At 41.8% G+C, this 21,070-nt stretch overlaps 1 protein-coding gene across 5 annotated transcripts in view; it reads left to right on the top strand.

The window, feature by feature from the left end:
- Window positions 1–21,070, top strand: part of srgap1a (SLIT-ROBO Rho GTPase activating protein 1a) — an 81,785-nt gene that overhangs the window by 10,217 nt on the left and 50,498 nt on the right. For all 5 annotated transcript variants that reach the window (XM_051382807.1, XM_051382805.1, XM_051382809.1 and 2 more), the window contains exon 2: window positions 20,308–20,503. In XM_051382807.1, the coding sequence (XP_051238767.1) occupies window positions 20,308–20,503 (196 nt within the window). The remainder of the gene's footprint in view (window positions 1–20,307; window positions 20,504–21,070) is intronic.

Genomic DNA, 21,070 nt, shown 5'->3' with positions numbered 1-21,070 from the left:
GCCCTTCCTTCCTCGGACCACTTTTAATAGGTACTGGCCACTGCAGACCGGGAACACCTGCAGTTCTGGAGATGCTCTGACCCAGTCGTCTAGCCATCACAATTTGGCCCTTGTTAATCCTCACGCTGCCCATTTTTCCTGCTTCTAACACATCAACTTTGAGGACAAAATGTTCACTTGCTGCCTAATATATCCCACCCACTGACAGGTGCCATGATAACGAGATAATAAGTGTTATTCACTTCACCTGTCAGTGGTCATGTTATGGCTGTGTATACTCTTATGTGCAACTTAACTGCAAAGTACCTGGTAACTGGCAAACCTGTTCCTGGATTATTATTTCTTTTTTTTTGTACATTGTTCCAGAAAATACAGAGATGCAGGAACAAAGCTCAGGAACTAAACAAGACACTGAATTTGGGCATTTCTGTTTGTGTTTCCACCACATCTTAAGAATAGGGATGGGAAGTATAATATCTTTCATGAACCAGTATGGAACACTTTTAAATGATACCCAGCCCTACTACATAAGAACCAGCAACGTTAGTCTGAAAACACTGATGATTGTGTTCTTTGTATTTACATGGCACAACTCCGATGTTTGGTTGAATCTAATGAACATAAGAAATTGGCAAATTCTGTTTCTTTGTTCAATCTCTAGCTCTCTAGATCAGTGCTCCCTGTCTTACATTCTTGCATGCTCTCATCTTGCTCACAAGCTTTCTCTCTCTCTTTATCTCTTTAGACTAGCCAGAAAGCTGACAACATAACTTTGTGTTTAATGTCAATAATCATTAGTCAAGTCTGTCCTAGTATTGATACCAGTGTCACCCAAAACTGAATTTAGTATTTAGTTACTCTGCTCGGAAGGAACAAAGTAAAGGTCCTGAGTTTCTAATGATCCCTGGGCGACTGGAAAAGTTCCTGTGGTGGTCGTTAGTGTTTTTCCACAATAGAGTGAGAAACTGATCTTTAGCATAACAAAGTCATTTAAAGCTATTTCTACCACATTTCCATCTACTTATTGTTTTAATTATGTCTGTAAGAGGAAATCCTGTAAAGGAACAGAGTTTGGTAGAACTGCAAATAGCTGCGACTCGGTTCTTGGAAATCTTTGTTGTGTCATTTATTTTTCTGGTGAGTTTTTTTTTTTGGGGGGTGTTAGGATGAAGTGGAGCACATTGCTTTCTGCAACAAGTCCCTGCAGATGACTGACAGCCCATTTTACTATAGTTTAATAGTAATAGCATGAGCTGCAAAGCAAATTTAGTTTTTGGTCTGGAAATAGAACGAGCATGATACTGTCCTGGTCTGCCCCTTTTCTCATAACCCTAAGTAAATCTGACACAAATGGTCATGAAGAAAATGGTATAGAGGACACTTTTTGTATCTGCTCCTTAATTATAGATTGTGATCTGCTCTTGGAGCAGGATGACAGAAATTGCTGAAGCGCCATTATAGCAGGGGGAATAAGATTGTTTAGAACAATTCCAAAATGTCAGCATAGTTTGTGTGTGTGCTTGTGTGTGTCTGCACGTACTTGCTCAGTCAGCTGCCCAGCATGGTCACTGACACTGTGGCCTCATATATCTTACTTCTAATCAGGCACTGTGGAGGAAGCTACCATCTCCCCTGGGGTCATGTGATTTGTCCTGGTTAATGGCGTGTCACAGGGGTGTGATGCATGACAACCTGGCTGGGTGTGTGGCACATGCATGACTGGACAGTGGTCTCTCTCTCTCACACACACACACACACACACATACACACTCACGAAGGGGTGGCCTCTATCTCCCGGTTCTGTTGGAGACAGAAAAGAGAAAGCTCCAGTCTTGCTCGCTATAGTGTAGAGAAACAAAGAGCAGTGAAAGCTGATCTGTCTGTTCTTTTCTTCTCTCTCTCTCTTTGTCCCCCGCTCTCGCACTCTGAGCAGCTGCCCTAAGGTCGACCACATTCTCTGGCCTTGCTTGGCTCAGATCTCGCGGTAATCCGCAAACTTTGGATGGATCTGTGTGGCGTTACTCGCCGCAGGCAAAACTGGCATCGGGTTTCACCTGTCCAGTCTTGTCAAGTTTGTGTTCAAGCAGGGAAGATGACAAAGGCTTTTAATGAGATATTCTGACAAAATTTTCAGTGTCAGACATGTCATCTTTGGTGCCTGAGAGCCAGACCGAGAGCCTGCTCTCAGAGTCAGCCACTGGTACTTAGAAAAGTGGGAGAGGATTGGCAGTTAAAGCCTCCCTGAGGGTAGGTCAAAGGAGACAATGGCACCTAACTCTCTGTCACTTCCTCCATATTGGATACCACTATAATTATCTTGAAATTAGGTCTTTGTGAAGCTTCGTTATTCCCTCATCTTCTCTCTGTGTGTTGGAGCTGATCATGTTAGCCTGTCCTGGCCTCTGGTGCCCTGTGAGTCAGGGGGCTGTTGGGGGGTGTCATTGGGGACTTCCTCATTCTCCACGGCTTGGTTTTCACTGCAGATGCTTTGTGCGAAATCAATCTCTTCTGGCTGTGACTGAGACTGTGACAAGGGGGCTGATTGGGCCTCAGGCTGCAGTGTGGGACAGGGTTAGGGCGCTCGGTCTGAAACTTGAGTGATGGGAAAGATTAGGATGTGATTTGAACTATAGCTAGGTCTTTTTCAGCAATGCTCGGCAAAAAGAAAAAACCTAAAAATACACAAATCATAGTGAAAGTAATGGACATAAAGCAAAAAAGCAGCAGAAAAACCCTTATGATGTCAGACTGTTTGTCATTTACTCAGGCCTGGAAAATTGCAAAGCAGTTTTTAGAAAAAAATGCCTTAACATAGAAACAAAAGGAAAGCAAAGCTCAACTTATAGCCTACCAAAACATGGGTGAATATCAGCATTGTTCATTCATTCAATGTTAGCCACCATTGGCAAGTTTTTCCTGTGTCTCAGACAAAAGTCACATAGTCTACTACCATGCTAGCAGCTTGATAAAGCTGTAGTTAGGCACATTGGTGCTTCACCCCCCTGCCCCCCCTTAACCTAGTGGTGGATGTCAGCCCCTACATGTGCCCTTTTTTTATAAACTGATATTATAGATGGTGTTCTTTTGCTATACGCTGCACACTTCACTACCTTTTATGGTCTTTCCTACTTATAAAATGTCTCTATTAGACGTTTTCCTTTTCTCTATTCTGATATTTTATAAAATTGAACTTAATGTAGTTCTTTGTCCCCTCTCCTTTTTTCCAGCCTGTGATGAATGAGTCTCTAATTAAGGGATGTTACTTAAGAGAATGTGAGTCTCTGTTCAGTTTGACTCTGATGAAGATGCACCTGGCGTCGAAAATGTTAGTCATTCAATAAAGGGGATTATATTTAAACAACTGAGAGTTTCTTATGAGAAATTTGCTCTGCTCTTCAGTGTGTAGTCCTCAGTCTGACATAAGCATGTAATTATCCTGCCCGTTTCTGCTCCCCCGCTTAAGAGTCCTTTGTCAGGTGAGGATCTCTATGGTTGATCTTAAGCTTTGAGAAGAGGAATGTGGGGCAAATATTTATCCATGCCTCAGTTTAGACCACCAAACTCAAGTGCTCTGCAGTGAGCTGTCTCGATGAAGGCAGCCTCATTATTATGCCCTCGCAGTGTGGCTTTGGCCTTACAGATGTTGTTGCATCAGACTGCTAGCAAAGAAAAAAAAATCAAATCCTCCAGCACAGCATTAAATTCCCTCTCTCTTTTAAAGTTTGCTTTGAGCTGTCAGTTTGGTTAGTGCAGCTCGAAAAACATGGGGTTCTACTTAATATTTTGTTCGATTCTTGGAACGTTTGAAAACTTGCATGATAATGATATGAAGATGATGATTGTAGGCTTTAAGATGGTCCCTCTTTCTTGGGTTCTGATGATTCATTCACCGCCCCTTAAACGGCCATTAAAAATGCATGCGTGCATATGTGGTTCAAACTCTGGAGTGTATCATATCAGCATAATTATATCTCTTTGATTTTAGATTATGCTTTTGCTTTGAAGTTTGGCTCTTGGCAAATTTTAGTGCCATTTTCCTGTGGCAATAGGAAACGACCCTCCACAAATGTCAGTGTTGGTGGAAATCAGCTCTCGTATAAAATTTGATTAATTTTCTGTTTTCACTTAATGTCAACACCAACCTGGCTAATTATAGTGCCTTTAAATTAAACAAAATATCTGCTCATTTTCTTGTCAACCCCTGTTATGTATGCATTTGACCGTAATATCATTATTCAGATCAATTAATCCGATTTGGCTGGATTCACTGCCAGGGGAGTCCTTTCCTCTTGTGTATGTGAAAGGATTCTTCTTCCAGACCAAAACCCCCGCTCTTATTCAAAGCCCCCCCCCATAACTTTAATTCTTTACCCTCAATCTTCAATCCCAGCTTTAGCTCACTCATCCATGCACCTCATCACTGTAACCCCCAACCTGCCCCTCTTATAGCCTCGACCCCCGTGCCCTCAATCCCCCGCCTGTGACCAGCCAGACGGAAGGCCAAAGTCATGTTGATACTCTTCTTCTGACATTCAGACTGAGTTGAGGTGTCAATGGACCAGGTCATTACATATCGAGGTCATACGTGAGTCTCTTTAGTTTGTGATTAGACCTGGTTTAGTTTGAATGGAGCAGTTGGTCAGGTCCTGACACTCAGGTGTTCTGAAAATCTAAATATTACCTGCCGACATGTGAAGATGGTCTGCAGCATTAAATTACTTCTTATAACAGACTTATTTATTGCATGGCAACAATAAAAAATGTAATGATAGCGTCATTATAAGCATACCCACAAGTGAGTCAGATATCTAAACAGAGACGGTTAGGAGGCAGACGCCATGTGACTCAGTTGGCTTTAATGACTTTGGCTCCAGCTCTCCCATCCTCCTCATGGGACAGCAGCTGTCCAAATACGTCAGGTGTGTGATCTGCATTGACTCTGATCCCCATGTCCCACTGAGGTTAAGTCATCCACTGCACAGAGATAGCCATGTAACTGGGAACCAATGTAGAAATAGTTTTTCAAGTTTAGAACTTCGGTGAGTTGAGCTTGTTTCTTATGGCCTGCATTCTTTGTTATATTCAGCAGGTGTTATAGCATTTGGCAACATCTAGCAAACAGGGCGTTGATTGTTCTGAAGCTGACTGAGGTGTTTTATTCAGCAGGCAGACAGACTAACTTTGGGATTTAATTATGTTAAGTACTTTTTGACACATCTATTAATGTTCTCACTATACAAATACTGATCTGTGGCAGTTTGCTTCGTTATAATTGCAACACTCAGACATCGCAAACACTGAGTTTCATGAATATATTTTTAGTAAAGTTGCAAGACAGCTTTTATATCACTCTACCCTTCCTGCCAGAGATCAGACTCCACATTCCCCAAAGTGAATATGTTTACATGAGGCTGAAGATGTCTCCACGAGTGGATTATTTCAGCTGTCACAACTCTGAGCACCAGGTGGGAAAAGATGAACTGTTTTTCCTCAGGAGTTTGGAGGAAGTTTCTGTTTTTTGTACAGTGTTTTCAACCCATCCACACCCCAGAAACATTTAAAATAGGATGATAAATGCCCCTTCGTTGTCTGTTTTGGTCAAATGTCCCATCATTTATTTACGTATGAAGATTCAAAAGATGACAAATGGGAGTATACAGAGAGAAGACTTACAAATGGCACACAGACGGAGCACATCACTAAACAAATATTAATGCATCCTATTAACACTCACAAGGCTTCCACACCAGGATGCTGTGCTCTACTAGGTCTAATTTAAAGACATTACTCTAGTAATCAATACTGCCTGTGTGTAGACACAGTGTGGGTTGTAGAAGTATTTTTAGAGAAGGCTGAATGGGCATGTGTGTCTGTGCGTGCTGTGTACATAGAGTGTGCATGACAGTACAAACCCTCAGCCAGCTGCTCCTTTGCAGATAAGTCTTATCTATCTTTTTTACCTTGAAAGTAGTTTTGTGTCTTTAAACTTGGAGCATTGAGGTCTGAATCAGAGACTGGAGCTGATTATAAGTTTTGAAAGCCTTCTTCATGGGACCCATCTTTGTGTTTTATTTAGAAAATGTATGGATTAAATTGAATTTAGGGACATTTTTTCCACAAACTTGTGAAGTGGGAGATAAGTAAGATGAGGAAAAAGAGGGATAGAAAGTCTACTAAAGCAATCCTCAGATTCACTGATTAGCTAAAATAGAGAAACAGATGGAAGCGTTTGTGCACAATTGAGAAAAGACTCCATTGTTTGTGGTGGAGTGAACATCGACATGCAGTTCTTATAACTTTCTATTGAACTCCTTCCCACCAATGAAACTTTCTGTCCATTGAAAACCTCACTAAATGATGTAACAGTCTATTTGCATTGTTGTTATTGTTGGTGTACAGACCCTTACTATCTGTATAAAGTGAAATAAGTTTGAAATGTATGTTTCTGTGTCCTGTCCAACTGTAGTTTATTTTAGTCAGTTTATTTTAAAATAATTATGGTCACCTTAGGGTCAGTGTTTCTGTAAAGTTTTTTGTGTCAAAAAAAATATTCAGCCTGCCGCCTCTACAGCAAACTTTGAAGCTCAGTTCCTTTTCACTAGGAATTTACTAGAGCCCTCCACCACTTTTTCAACTAATAACCAGCCCTGTACCATTTCTGCTTCCTCTGTGTTTCTGTTGCTCCTTCTTCCTCCCCAGCGGGGTTGCAGCACATGTCCTTGCCTCTGGAATTACGGGCCTGGTCTTGAATAGTAAGGTTGTTCCTCCTCTGTCCCTCCAGCAGCGCTGCTGGCTTAACCCTATCAAAGGCCCTGAAACCACACATCCTGAGAGGGGCTGTTTTTTGTGGCGGGGTGAGGTGGAAGGGCGAAGCGGAGGTCGGTCAGTAACACATGAGTGGAGGATGATATTTTTCTTTGGTGTTTAGTAGATGCAGTACAAATCATGAAGGAATGGCTGATGCTTCCCATGTGGGGTGCACCCCTCCCATGTTGGCCCTAATGTACTGTGCTGTGCAAGTTTGAGGTTGGCCGTCGCTCTTGCCTTCTCTGGCCGTTTGCTCTCTTGAAGGTGCCATCAATCATTTACCCAACCACAGAAAGAAATTAGGGGGAATCAAACAGCACATCAGTGGAGACTTATCTTTCCCCTCCATACTGTAGGAAAATAACCACATTTGACAGTAATTTTACTTTTCATTCACTATACATTGACTGCTGTGCACTGACCTTTGGGAAGAAATATGTTTCATATGTTAAGGAATTGTCAAGTTGTGCTGCGTGTATCATATAAAGCAGTGGATGTAAAGTTGCAGTGTGGAGTATGAATTCAGGTATGGTTTTTTTTTTATTATCCGGGCTAGCTGCGTAGCTCTAGGGATGGCAGAGTCGGCCCCCCACTTTGGTCTAGACAACATATATCCATTGGATTGCCACAAAATTTGGTACAGATATCTGTGGTGCCCAGAGGGTGAGTCCTAATGACTTATCCAGACTTTTAATGTAGCGTCATCAACAGATCAAAGGTTTCACTTATCCAAGGAAATACCCCAGCCTCTACGGATTGAATTGGTACAAAATCTGGTGCAGACGTTTGTGGTTCCAGGACACTGTATCCTTATGACAAAGGTAATCCCTTGACATTTCCCTAGCGCAACCATGACATTGACATTTGTGAAATGCCTCAACTATTGAATGGATTGCCATGAAGTTCAGGTCAGATTCTTTATTTGGATTTAAAAAAACTAGTTATGTTACCATCTGTGCCTGAGCTGCACTTTGTTTTGAGTGGTACACGCAGCATGTTTTTGCAGCATTGTCTGAATATTTGAAAGAATTAACAGTTCTCTATTTTTCTCTACCCCTTTGAAAGGGTGTACTTGCATTATTCGACTAATCAGTGGCATAAAATGGTCTTGAAATGACACTGATGTCGTTCATTGCAGTCCAACAAAAGTAGTTATCGTGACAGGCCTAAGATGACTCAGCACTAGCCTGAAACCATTTGGAAATACAGTTTTCATCCAGATGACCCCAGTCTTACACAGTAATAATGCAGTCTGTGAAGCTCAACCAATTGGAGCTGGATTATAACTTTATTGCTCTCTTGTGTTTGTGTGTTTGTGTTTTTGTTTGGGTTCTTAAAGCCGAATATTTGCTTGAACCTACTCCTGCATTAACATATTTTTGAAGTTCACAGCCCCCCTTGTCTACTGATCTTTTCTTGGAGTCATTAAAAAATGCATTACGCTAATCACAGGCCAATCTTTTTGGTAGTATTTGTTTTCATTAAGCTGAAAGATGAAACATTTGAGCATGAGAAGGAGAATGAAAAATATCCTCCAGGTGTGTTTCCCCTTCTTCTGCTGTGGTAATATGTAGAATTCAGCTTAAGAGAGTCGTCTACCAAGATTGCATTAAGGACCTCAACTTTCCTGAAGAGTCTGAAGGGACACATCGAGGTATGTGTTTATGGAGATGGAGTGTGTAATAAGGGGGACTGGGAGGCTTTAACGGAGACCTCTATGAGACTGGGACTAGTTTTTTTTAAGCTCCTGAGCAAGTGGGCTGTTATAACCTGGATGTCTGCAAGCACTCTGCAATAATACTGCAGCTTCTTAGTCTGTTGCATGACTTCCTTCATCATTTAGTTTTTTTGTACGTTGCTTTCAGCAAAATTAGAATTATATGCTGCAGGCTCAGACAAACATCGCCACGTCTGTATTGTTGTGCAGTGTATGGCAACAAAATGGAAAGCCTGACAAAGCAACCGAAAGTTGGTTATGATGTAATTCCTTGATTGAGTTACAAGGTGCATTTGTCTTCTTTTTTGGTTGTCTGTTGGCTGGGTGGTCCGGCTTTGTTAGTGACACCTCAGCTGTAGGTGTGTACAGCCATCTCCTCTTGCTCCCCTATACTTTCCTGTGGCCCAGCGGTGCCACAGTGTCCCGGCTGTGGGAACACGTTGTCAACCCAAGCTGGCAGCGGCTCCAGCTGGCTCCAAGCCATGGATCCTAGTGTCCCTGCCCAGCTCTGGTGTCTCCACGCTGCTGTGTGGGAAGACAGACAAAAGGAACAGGCATTTAAAATAAAGGTGTACTGTGAAGGAAGGCAGATGAACAAACACATTGGTGAATAGACAGCTGGACAGAAAGACAGACAGACAGATGGCATAGGACATAGGCAACTATGTAGATGGTCTGGATAGAGACAAACAGGTGTATGGACAAGAGAGGCAGATAGGCAAACAGACTGACAGTGAGAATACAAACATTCATTTATTTTATTTGCATAATTATTATTCTAATTTAATTAAAACTAATTATTGATTTATTATTTAAGTCATTTTTCAAGCACATTCACCACTTTCAGCTTTTTAAATGTGAGGATAGGCTGCTTTTCTCTTTACCTATCTTCTTTGTATGAATATAAACTAAATATGTTGGGGGACTGGACTATTGGGTGGTTTTAAAATAAATTTTTTTGTATTTCCTGACATGTTATGGAGTAATCGCTTAATCAAAAAGCACAACAAATGGATAAAGATAATCGATGGTTGCTGCACTATGCATTTTTTTTACACCTCTAACTCATCTCATCTTCTTGTTTGAATTTAATGGAGGTAAATTCAATGTAACAGAGACACCAACAAACAGACTGACTTACAGATACACTAACAAACAGGAATAAGCGGCAAAATTGGAGGGCAGCTTTAAATGTCACCAGAGGCCGTTAACAAACCGGACCAAACTGTCCAGTGTGCAGTGGAGGGAGACGGGTTGAGACCAGAGGTCAGGAGATACATGAGAAAGTTGGGAACTGAGGGCGGGGAGCTTTTTGGTGACGGAGCTGTCAAATTGATTCCCCCACTGAAAATGTCTCAGCTGCCTGGTCTGCATACCTGCCAATGTAATGTACTGAATCCCCACACAGGTGCACACACTCCCCCCTTCTACCTGTTGTGTGTGCGTGTGTTGAGAGCGTATGGTGTGTGGGCGAGGAACCACATTGTGTGACTGTTCATTTTTATGCTCTCTCTCCTGCCCGCCTCCTTGGGGCCCATGTGGAGGGAATGTATCCACAGTCTCTTAGAAACAACCCCTCCTTCAAACGCTTATCACCGCAGGCCACATAACTGCTCTGCCATTCTTTAGGTTCATCTTTCAGAGATTGTATTATTCAAGTCTCTACCAGCATGCTTCGTTTTCCATTTGCTTACAGTGAGGGGAAGTAAATATTCCTATAGATGATGGCTTGTGCGCCTCTGTTCCAGATGTTTCTTGTGTGACACCCTTTTTAAAAGGCATTTATCTCTTCAGCTGTGCGACCGCAGAATTTTCATAGTATTGTTACCCCAAACAAACATCCCAACTGTAAGAGCTGTAGGCCTGCCCAGCCAAGTCTTTTGCCTGAGGTTAGCTTTGTTGAGAATGAGAGACTGCCTTGACATATGAGCTTTAACTCCTTTATCTCTCCCATCACTAATACCCCCAAACAAAAGGACAAAGACAGGCAAGATACAAGGTGAGGTGTCATTTTTCATTTTGAAAAATAGAAAAAGTCAGTACATCTGAGGTATAGATGCTGTTCGTCCAGTGTAGTTTTCTAAACTGCAGTCTACAGACTGGCCTTTAAATTAAAACAGGCAAAGGTCCTTTGCCTGGACTGGTTTTCAGCATAAAGATTATTTACGTCTCTTTTTCTTTTCTTTGACACACAAGCACCCACATGGGGCCCTTTAGGGCAGAGCAGCTGGGTATGGTCTAGAGATGAATGAGAAAAAGTGGGTGAGGTCTGGCTAAGAGACTGAAAGAGATCAATGTATTTCTCACAGATTCTCTTTTCTCTGATGTTGAGCCACACAGATGTAACTGCTTCCCGTCCTGAGCATTACTCGACGACATTCTTATCGTCTTCAGCATGAAGCGTAAAAACAGAGCCAATCATTCTGGCCCTTGTTGTTTGGGATACTCTGTATCACATTCTTACTCACAGACAGTTATAAGACAGGAGTCTATGATATAAATATGTTTATTGGATAAACTGTGTGAATGTTTTGTCCTGTTAGCTTTCTAACTGCAAGCTCATTAGCCCAGGGAACTTGTTTTTCCCCTCAGTTTCTCTTTATTGAAAGAAATGGTGTAGTGTCCCAAGAGCAAATTTCCATGTCTATTTCTTTGTCTCTCACTGAGCTTTGGAGCTATGAGGAGGCTAGAGCATGGCAACTAAGTGTTTAGCTATGTTGTGGAGAAAGTATACACACAGAAGCAAACCGACACATACTCAAACAGACACACAAAAGCACACATCCAGTCACACAAATCTAGGCCGGTCCATCTGACGGACCAAACACACATCAGACTGGTGTCCAGATCAAACAGAATGTCGAGATGTTAACCAGCAGCTGAACAAACAGCCCTGTCTCTAAAGTGTGCTTACTTCTCCCAGCATTCAACTCCTCAGTCTCTTATTTTATTTGGATCAAAACGATGGTCCTCACAGGCCACCATAATGTCAGCAGTGATTGATCTCCCTCCTGCTCGCTGCAGGCCTCTCGTCTGTGGGGGCGTTGCCTTAGCAATCGTGGCTTTTTGGCTCGTATGCCATTTGGCAGAGCTAAATCTAATTGGCAAAGATTATTACATTTCACTTATTGAAATTACACGTTTAAATATTAACTTGTTGAATGGAACTGACATAGATTTAAGTATTTATTTTTGCTCAGTTAGAATCTTCTAATCTAACATCTGTTTTATGACTGCTGGATTGTATTGTGTTTGAACAGTAAGTGCAGTTAGCTTCCATGGCTGAGCTGTTTCTGAATCAGACTATAAAAACCAGAGCGCAGGAAGGAACCTTAGCTCTTTGGGTCTGCCGCCCACAATGCTCCTGGGCCCAAGGGAAAACACAAGAACTTAAATCACAGCCACTACTGCATTTCCTGTGTGTGTGTTGCAATTGTTGAAAGAAGTAGGGTGTGTGTGTGTGTGTGTGTGTGTGTGTGTGTGTGTGTGTGTGTGTGTGTGTGTGTGTGTGTGTGTGTGTGTGTGTGTGTGTGTGTGTGTGTGTGTGTGTGTGTGTGTGTGTGTGTGTGTGTGTGTGTGTGTGTGTGTGTGCTTGTCAGAGTAAATCATAATTTACGGGACCTAATGGCAGCATATAGTCTTCTTCTCAGTAGTGACCAACAAACTAAGCTGCCAGTGCAGATAAGCTGCTGTAAAGCGTACCTCTTGTAAGTCACTTCATATGAGTAGCACCATATTCCTATTGGATCACAAAATATCCCAAAGGACATTGGTTCAGCTCACAGTGTTTGAAAGAAGCAGCGGATTATGGATCTGGCTCTTTTCCACTCTGATTTAACAGTCATTCTCTGGATCACAGTAGCCTACAGTACTTCCATTGGAACTGTCGCTGTGGTTTTGGAAGCTGCTAACATGTCAGTCAGATGTTGTAATGGGGTCCACGCTGCCAGTTCTCTAATATTTTGAGATAAAATGCTTTAGTAAAGCTGGCAATATGCTGTTTGTAGTTTGGCTGTGCTTTGTGTGATCGTAGAGAATCTGTTCAGCCTTGCTGGCAAGTCTGTATTTTCTTCAGACATATATTGCCCTTCCTGAAGTCACAACTGTGTCCATGACAGCTTTATTTCAACCAAACCAAGAATTTGTCACCATTTGAATACTTTATATGTTTTATCACGGACAGAGCGGATATGACACACTGGTAAACAGGAGACTTGGATATCCGTAATTTAAACTCAGTAGTGATGTAATCTCAGATAAGAACCACTCAGGAATCAGTGACACACTCCAGCAGACATGGCCAGATGTAAGGCAGAGTGGGGTAATGGAGTCCAACAATGTCTGACATACCAGTCACATGACGAATTTCTTACTGGTCCCTCTGACACAAGGATACCATGTGATTCCGGTAGTTTAAGCCAGTGCTTTGTGTGTGACTCTCTGGGTCATGACTTACTAGCCCTTATGAGTTAGGATGGCAAATGTAGAAACTTCACCCATCTGGGAGACTCTTGAGGATGCTACAACAAGCATGATATGGTCACGTGATCAGAGGGCGTAACCTAGCCGACACTACTGCTGGTGAGTTACTGTAAATACTGTGAGCTTACAAGCCATTGGCTGAGGGTTTTGACTCAGTATTGCTTTTGAGTGTTGAATCATAACAGTTATTGTTAATGTTAATAACTATTGAGAGCTGTTTGTTGTCTTTTTAACTACAGTACCATTGTACTCGGTCTACACCTCCATTTGTTTGTCACTAAGCGACAATAATGTAGTACTAATCCATGACAAAACAAAGGCTAGAATATTGAACTGATTAAAGGACTACTTATGGGTTTTCCTACAAATATTGTTCTTGAACCTACTGGTTTACAGTTTAAGAAAGCCTTAGGGCCAAAACAATAGACATGTAACCCAAGGATATAGAATACAGCCACTTGTTGACATCGCACTGTGTGTAAAATCCTACCTCATTATTATTTGCATTACTCATTTTCAACTTCCAAGAGAAGCTGTGTTGTGTGCTCTGAATGATTCTGCTCCGTCTCATCACTTTGCCTTTTACAACTTTTACAGTACATATAGTCTACCTAAAAGCCATCATCTTACCTCCATCTGTGTTCGTCCCTCTAGTGTCTCCCCATCTGGCCCAGGGCCTGGCATGCCATGTGTTGGTGATAAAACATTCCATGGCAGCCTAGTGGAACAGTGCTGGTGAAGAGTCAGTCACCCTGCGGGCCTTTGGGTCACATCCATCTGCCCCTCGTTAATGGTGTGGAGTGAGAAGGCGGAGAGAGCTTAAGGTGGAGAGAGCAGACCAGAGGTGGATGGCCAGGAGGGTCAGAGTGCTTACAGTTGTGCATTTTAAATCTGGGTTTAAACATCCAACCAAAAGTGAATGAGCATCATCAGTGGGAATATCTTGATCGCTGTGAGCATGGATTGTGCTGGTAGCTTCATTGCCACAGGTGTGTGACAGGTGTTGTCATGGGCATGGGTCTAAGTTAATATTCCTCTTATCTACCTCCAATCTCCCACATTCATATCAACGATCCTTTCTTCTCTTTAATATATAATCTAAACATGGCATTGTCACGTGGTTTGCATCGAGTATTCAAAGCCAAGATCTGCTGTTGTACCGGCACACAAATGTATGAACAACAAGTGGGCTTTCTTCACAGGCGGGGATGCAAATGAGTGTATGGCCTATTGTTTGAAAAGCCCCTAACAAAATGTTTACAGACATTACAAGGTAAACCAGATCAAACAGCGGATCCCTGGTTACCACAAGACTCAACATAAAACCCAACTCACCGTGTAGTGAGTCATGCTCAGTGGAAATGAACAATGTGGTAGGCACATCTTTTACTACTTTTTGCGTAGTTTTTGCCATATGGTATACATTTATCAAAGAAGCAAGAACATGAATGATCGCCCCGCTTAAGTATGGAAGTAGCCTTGTTGGATTATCAGGATGTCAGAAGAAGACGCACTGTAAATATTCAGCTCTTTCTGGCATGTGATCCTACTCCAACTGTAATTGAAAGCTTGTGCTCCGTTAAAAACTGATCGGCCATTTCGTAATTACCTTTGATGGTATTTATCCTGTCTTGTATCCAGCCTCCAGAAGAGGCATGGACAACTCCCCTAGTCCCAAACCCTAGATTTGAAGCAGATGGTAGGGCTGGGCACCCTCCCGCACCGTCCCTCCCCAGGCCTCTGCTGCTATTTCAGGTGCTGCTGATGAGCCACTCTGCTTGTGGAAATGCAGCTCTGGGACTGATGTGGTACGGCATGTCCCAGATAGCTGTTGGTGGAGACTGTAATCAACTAGGAGAAACTGAAGAAACTCTGAGAGTTTGTAGACTTTTATGCTACCCATAGAGTAATACGTTGCTGCACTCAGTGAAAGTAACAGATGCTTTTTAGACAAATTCATAGTGAGGTTAATTGAGAGCATCAGGGAAGAGCATATTGTTGGGTTCAAAGGAGGAAGAAAAAAAAAGGTACCTCTGTGGTACTGTGACAGTGGGCGAGTTGTTTTTACCGAAGCCCAGTTTCTCTCTCCGGAGGTCAACAGTGTGGGTCAGTACCCATTCTGCTTACAAGGCAGTTTCTTTGACAATAGCACGGGCCTATCTGGCAAATCAGAAGCCATTCTGAACTGCAACTTTGGACATATTTGTCGCCATGAATGGGGTTATGGGAAGTATGTGATGTGGCCTCCAAAGGAGCACTTGGATAGCATCCAGTTCAGACACAAAAGGGCTTTGGTCCAAACTGATCACCACAAAGACCAAACAGTGCTCTCTCATTGTCTATATCGACATCATGTGCATTCTGGGCCACATTGACTGGATGTCCATCAGTCAGCTGGAATTGTTGCTGACAACTTTATAGGCATTGCTTTAATTCGGCAAGCCGCTATCCACTCATGTCAACATGTACCTGAATATGGTTATAAAAACGTGCAGGGCTTGGCAGATTGTTTGCCTGCTCGATAGATTCGGAGAGAGAAATTGAGTGACAGTCAGTTATTATCTCTCTGCAACATTACACTGTTGTTTCTTTCTGTATCCTGTAGTGTCATTTCTCAACACAGTGCACAGGTGCTCTCATTTCCACTTAGCTTCCCAGTTTGAAAGGGATCACAGAGGGCTTTGATGCCTCCCCCCCCTTCACACCCTCCCCACACCCGAATCCCTCGGCACAGAACACTCCACGTGTTTACCATACTGATGACCTCAGAACGACAGGAATGCACCATGTAATAATAGAGGAACACTCACTATGACAGATCTAACTTGAGAAAAACTTTGGGTTACTATGATTAGATTTTTAAAGAAGTCGAGATGTCATGTGTGCCAGTTTGCTGGTCGTGTTAGTTTCATAGGAAACCAGTCATACATCTGTTGCCTGCTAGGGTTGAGTGATTGGACGAATATAACGGCTATCTGTGACTGGCTGAGTCCATTGCCAGTTGTTTTTGGTTTTGTTGGCTGATTTTTATTTTTTCATTTTATTTAATGGTTAATTTAATGGTCTGCCTCTGAAGAACAAGAGACGCTGCTCAGTGGTGCAGTACACATACTGAGATGAAGAACGAGTGAGAGGAAAAAAGGCTGTAGAGCCAGAATATTGTTACATCTATCTGGGGTGAATTAAGGCGTTATTGCAGCTATTTTACAGTAACAAGTTTGCTAAAAGGAGAGAAACTTGAATTCAAATAGTGTACATTCGTATCTTTCTGTGTAATTAAGAAAATAGGTATTTTATGTATTTTCTTTCCTTTCTTGGTGCAGCACACATGCATGTGTGAATATATTGGCAATCACCGGTGGTTGGACTGGCGGTGGCCAGTTAAAATTTTTTAACATAGCCCAACCCTATTGCCTGCGGTTCATACGAAGTGTCGGTATGATCAAAGGCAACCGTTTGGCTGTCCTCAAACACTAAAAGGACTTAGTTATTCATTTGAAATGTTTGCCTGTGGGATTAGAGAACTTCTCGTGCAGTAATTGTCAGACTGTCCACACTAAGATGAATAGACCCAAGAGCGCTTTCACATGTGAAAATGTCTTTGGATTTGAATTATTTTACTGTGTTTTGGCAGGCAAACAATAATTGTGTGCATTACAGCCATTTTGTGCATTACAGCCATGTTGTTGAGAGGTGAGACTGACTTCCCTCAGTTAGGGCTGAAACACGCTTCTCCTGGGTACACCTAAGCAAAAGTACACAGGGGTCATTGGGAGATGTTTTGCATGGTTTATGTGTACGTGTACAACATTTAAGTTTATTTTCTTCTCTGTTTCGATGCACATTTCCACACATGTATCTGCCTTACTGGTTATGTCCCTAGTTTGACTCTGTTGTCACAGCTGAATTTTCTTCAACTTAAAAGTGAGTTTTCAGAACACGTCCTAGTTTCAGGAAGTGACAAAACTGTAATTTCCTCTGACAGGTGGTCGCTTTTAACATTAATTCCTCTATACTTCAACTTGGTACTACAGCTTCAGTGGCCAATGTTTGACTCAGAAAATGAATGATTTAATGAGTTTCCATGTGCAGTCATGAATGTAATTGTGTTAAATGATCCAGTACGCTCCTTTGTGTCAGTGCCATGGTAGCTTTGTTTTAATCCCCACATCCTCTGGAGATGGAAGCAATTGCAAGGTTTACCCATTCATCAAAAAGGCCTGGTGGACTTTAATGCAGTCACATTTAAAACCAACCTCCATCATAGTGCTCATTGGTGGTCTCCCAGTTTTGTCAATGGCCTGATATTCTTGATGCTGAAGTTTTGAGTTTGTGATTGCAATCAAGCCTCTGCATTGCTGTTGAAATCCCATTGTCCACATTAATGATGGTCGTGGTTCACTGAGGTTGAGTAACTGCTGTGATAAGCATTCATTCAGATTTAGTATTGCTGAAATGCCTCCCTTGTGTCCGGTCTGTCTCTATCTAAGTGGTTTATTTCCTTGTGAGTGCCAGGAGGAAGGAGCTGCTACTTGAAAATGCAAAAAATAATCAACAGTTTCTGATAGACCCAATGTAAGTCCTTAATTTATCGCGATTGTGAGAAGATTTAATGCTGATGAATGGAGCGGAGCCTGTTGGTAATTTGATTACTGCATTAAGGACACGTGCCCATACACGCTTACACATACACACCAATGCTGCTCTCCTCTTTGACTGGAATCTGATTGAGTCAGCAGTTGATTGGCCATTTTAAGTAACTTGATGTACTGAACTATTGATGGTATGCCATAAAGGCTCTTAGGGATCTTTTGGCTTTTCTTACAACAGCATTTATTGTCTGATTGTCTTGTCAAATACTTATCTCTGTTTGAGTCCACTTTACTTCCATATTAATGAGAAAATTCATTGAGCTGCAGGTTGGCCATATTCATACCCTTGGCCAAGCATATGTTTTAACTGTTTCAATTCTCCTAGTTCTGGTTTAGTTTAGTCTCTAGTTCAAGGGTGTTGACTACAACAGCTGAGTTTCTCATGGAAATAAACAGATATTTACAGTCAGTAAGTGATATTCCCACAAAGAGGGAGGCATACAATGTAGAAGAGCAACTGCACATAGAAAAAGTTTTTTTTAATGTTGCAGTAACTACAGTAAATCACTGTTACACAAGCAGATCACATACAGTAAGTTGCAACATGTACAAAATATGTCTATATTTTAGACAATGACATAATCTGTAGTGTTCCGATCACCATTTGTATTCCCGCAAGAAACCAACGAAACAAATTGAAACTTGCTGACATTAACTTGGAAGTAAAGACGCCTAACAGTGCTGCATATCTCACAGTGGAAAGATCATGGTGGCTGATCAGCTAGTGATCCAGACAGCTGGGATCAGATTGACACAGATTTATAATTCATTAGTTCTACAGAATACAGTACTGTGTGTCTAAGAGTGCACAGTACGTTTTCTGTTATATAAATTCAATCTGTACTGACTAAAGTTATAGAATATCAGGCAAAATGTTGTTTTCGTGTATTTGTTGTGAAATATTTCTCTATCCCTGTGACATTCCATTTTCATCACACCCTGAACAGTGTTTTTATCTGACTCTATCTGCACAAGCCCTTCTGCCCCCCCCCCAGAAATCCAACTCTCGAGGGTCAAATCAGTAGCTGCTGAAATAACAGATCACTAAAGTCTTCATGTAGCATCCAAATCAATTCATCTTGTCCATTTACGTTTTTGGACTTTCACTGGCAGCTCCCTCTCCCAATTTTTGTTATAAATAACAGGTAATATGATTAAAAGACAGAATATGTTCTGGTGCAGACACTATTTTGCCACAGTGTTCCTATATTCCAGGATGACAGTGCCACACAGCTAAACCTAACCAAGAATGGCTTCATAAGCAATGGTTTAAGCACCTTTTATGACCTGAGAATTACATATCAAACTCAACCAGATCAGAAGTAGCTATTTGTGATGTGCTTGTTGCTTGTTGAGTACTTTATTTAAATATATTAGTGTTTAAATTGTCATTGCCACATTAAGTGGGGACAATATGATGCACATTAAAATTTGCCCTGAAACAATTATCTGTGTCCTGTTCAGCTGATCTTATTATTGTTATTTTCTATCTTTATATATAGTGCTAGGAAACAGCCAGTGAGACCTTGCAAGCTGTTACCTTTTATAATGACACCCAGTCCAGTGAGTTGTACAAATAATTTGCGCAGGCATGTTGCAGCCTTAGTGTTTGTTTCCTTTTAATATGAGGGATCACTCTGTGCCCGTCTCTGTTGGTGTCTGCGTGGCTTTAAATCACCTCATTAATCTGTTTACTCTGCTGAAGTTGTCTGGCCGAGGCTACCTTCCATTAGGAGAAATCCATTATACATGGCCCTGGCCAGGGAGGACACACAGAGGAAACAATTTGTGTGTGTGTGTCGTGTGTGCGTGTGTGCGTGTGTGCGTGTGCGTGTGCGTGTGCGTGTGTGTGTGTGTGTGAGAGAGATCCCAGTTGTCCTGTTGAGGATGTTAAATTTAAATGAGGGCCGCTCTGACAGGCTTGAATCCTCAGAGAGGACCTCAGAGGGTAATTTACCTGCACATACAACTTGTTTTAGCGAGGCCTGCTGTTGCTCCTCTGCTTTCTGAAGTGGCTTGGGTTTTCAGTCACAGACACTGATGAGGGTGTGTGTGTGTGTGTTTGGGGGTGGGGGGCTGCTCTGTGCTGTAACTCTGGGGTGTAATGGGAATCAGGTTCCATTCATCCTGGAGTTATTTTCAGCCTAAATGAAACACCTGAGACCAGTTTTGCCAATCTCACATCTCTACAAGCATTCAGAAGAACCGAAACTATAGGTTAATAAACTGCATCGGTTTGTTCTGTACTACTAATGTGATCATGTGCTATACTGTAACCTGTACTGTAATCGCCATGTTGATTCTTTAGTTGATAGTTTTTAAAGATTTTAAGACGTGAAAAAGTGTTGCAAATATAACTGATGCTAAGAGTCAAATGTAATCATCTGAAGCTAGTTTATGTGAGTTGGCCAAACTATAACATGAAACTCTGATTTTTGTGTGCTGGTGTCTTTTACGACAGTACTCATGCTTGGTCGAAGATGGTTTCCTTGTGAAACAAATGCCACTGTGAAACAACAGAGAGTAGACCTTACTGTAAAGATAGACACTGTCTTTCTCATGTAAACCTAGAGTTCTTGTCGCTGTGACTGCTCATTTCAGGCTCTGATTCCATCCTAATCTGTTTGTTCTCTTCCTTGGTCTCCTCAGAGATTCGGGCCCAGTTGGTGGAGCAGCAGAAATGTCTGGACCAACAGACGGAGATGAGGGTCCAGCTGTTGCAGGACCTCCAGGACTTCTTCAGGAAGAAGGCAGAGATCGAGATGGAATACTCCAGAAACCTAGAGAAACTGGCTGAACGCTTCATGGCAAAGACGCGCAGCACCAAGGACCACCAGCAGTACAAGTGAGGAGACACTGTCTTAATGTTTGTCTCTGCTCAACCTGTTAATGATTTAATCTGGGTTCATATATGGGCATGAGAATAAGGAATAACTCATTCTTAGTCTGTTGGTCTACTTTATTTTTTAGTACTATTATCTTGGGAGTAGAAGTCATCATAGATTTCAATGTAATGTTGAAAGGATCTGTATGCTCTAAAGGGATTGCATTGCTGTGCTAATGAGCTATATCAATCTTCATTTCAAATGAAGACAGGAAGCATCACAGTGGTGATGCTTTCTTTTCATTTATGTCAATTATCTTACAATCATTCTCATATTTATTTTTCATGTCCCCCTGAAATTCTAGTGCTGGACCTCCGTCTTTTTCTTAGTCCTATCTTTCCCTCTCCTGCATGAGAAATTCATCCATCCAAACTATTGCTTGCTATTTAAAAAATCCCCATTCACAACAAATTAAATGTGTCTTTGTTTCACATGTATGAAACGTTTACATTGGGACTTAAGCCCATCATGTCACACTAATGTAGCTTATATCTTATATTATGTGCTGTTTGTATATTGTACAGTTT

The sequence above is a fragment of the Dicentrarchus labrax genome, unplaced genomic scaffold (genome assembly GCF_905237075.1).
Source record: "Dicentrarchus labrax unplaced genomic scaffold, dlabrax2021, whole genome shotgun sequence".
NCBI classification, from domain to species: domain Eukaryota; kingdom Metazoa; phylum Chordata; class Actinopteri; family Moronidae; genus Dicentrarchus; species Dicentrarchus labrax.
This window is presented reverse-complemented; position numbering and strand designations above follow the sequence as displayed.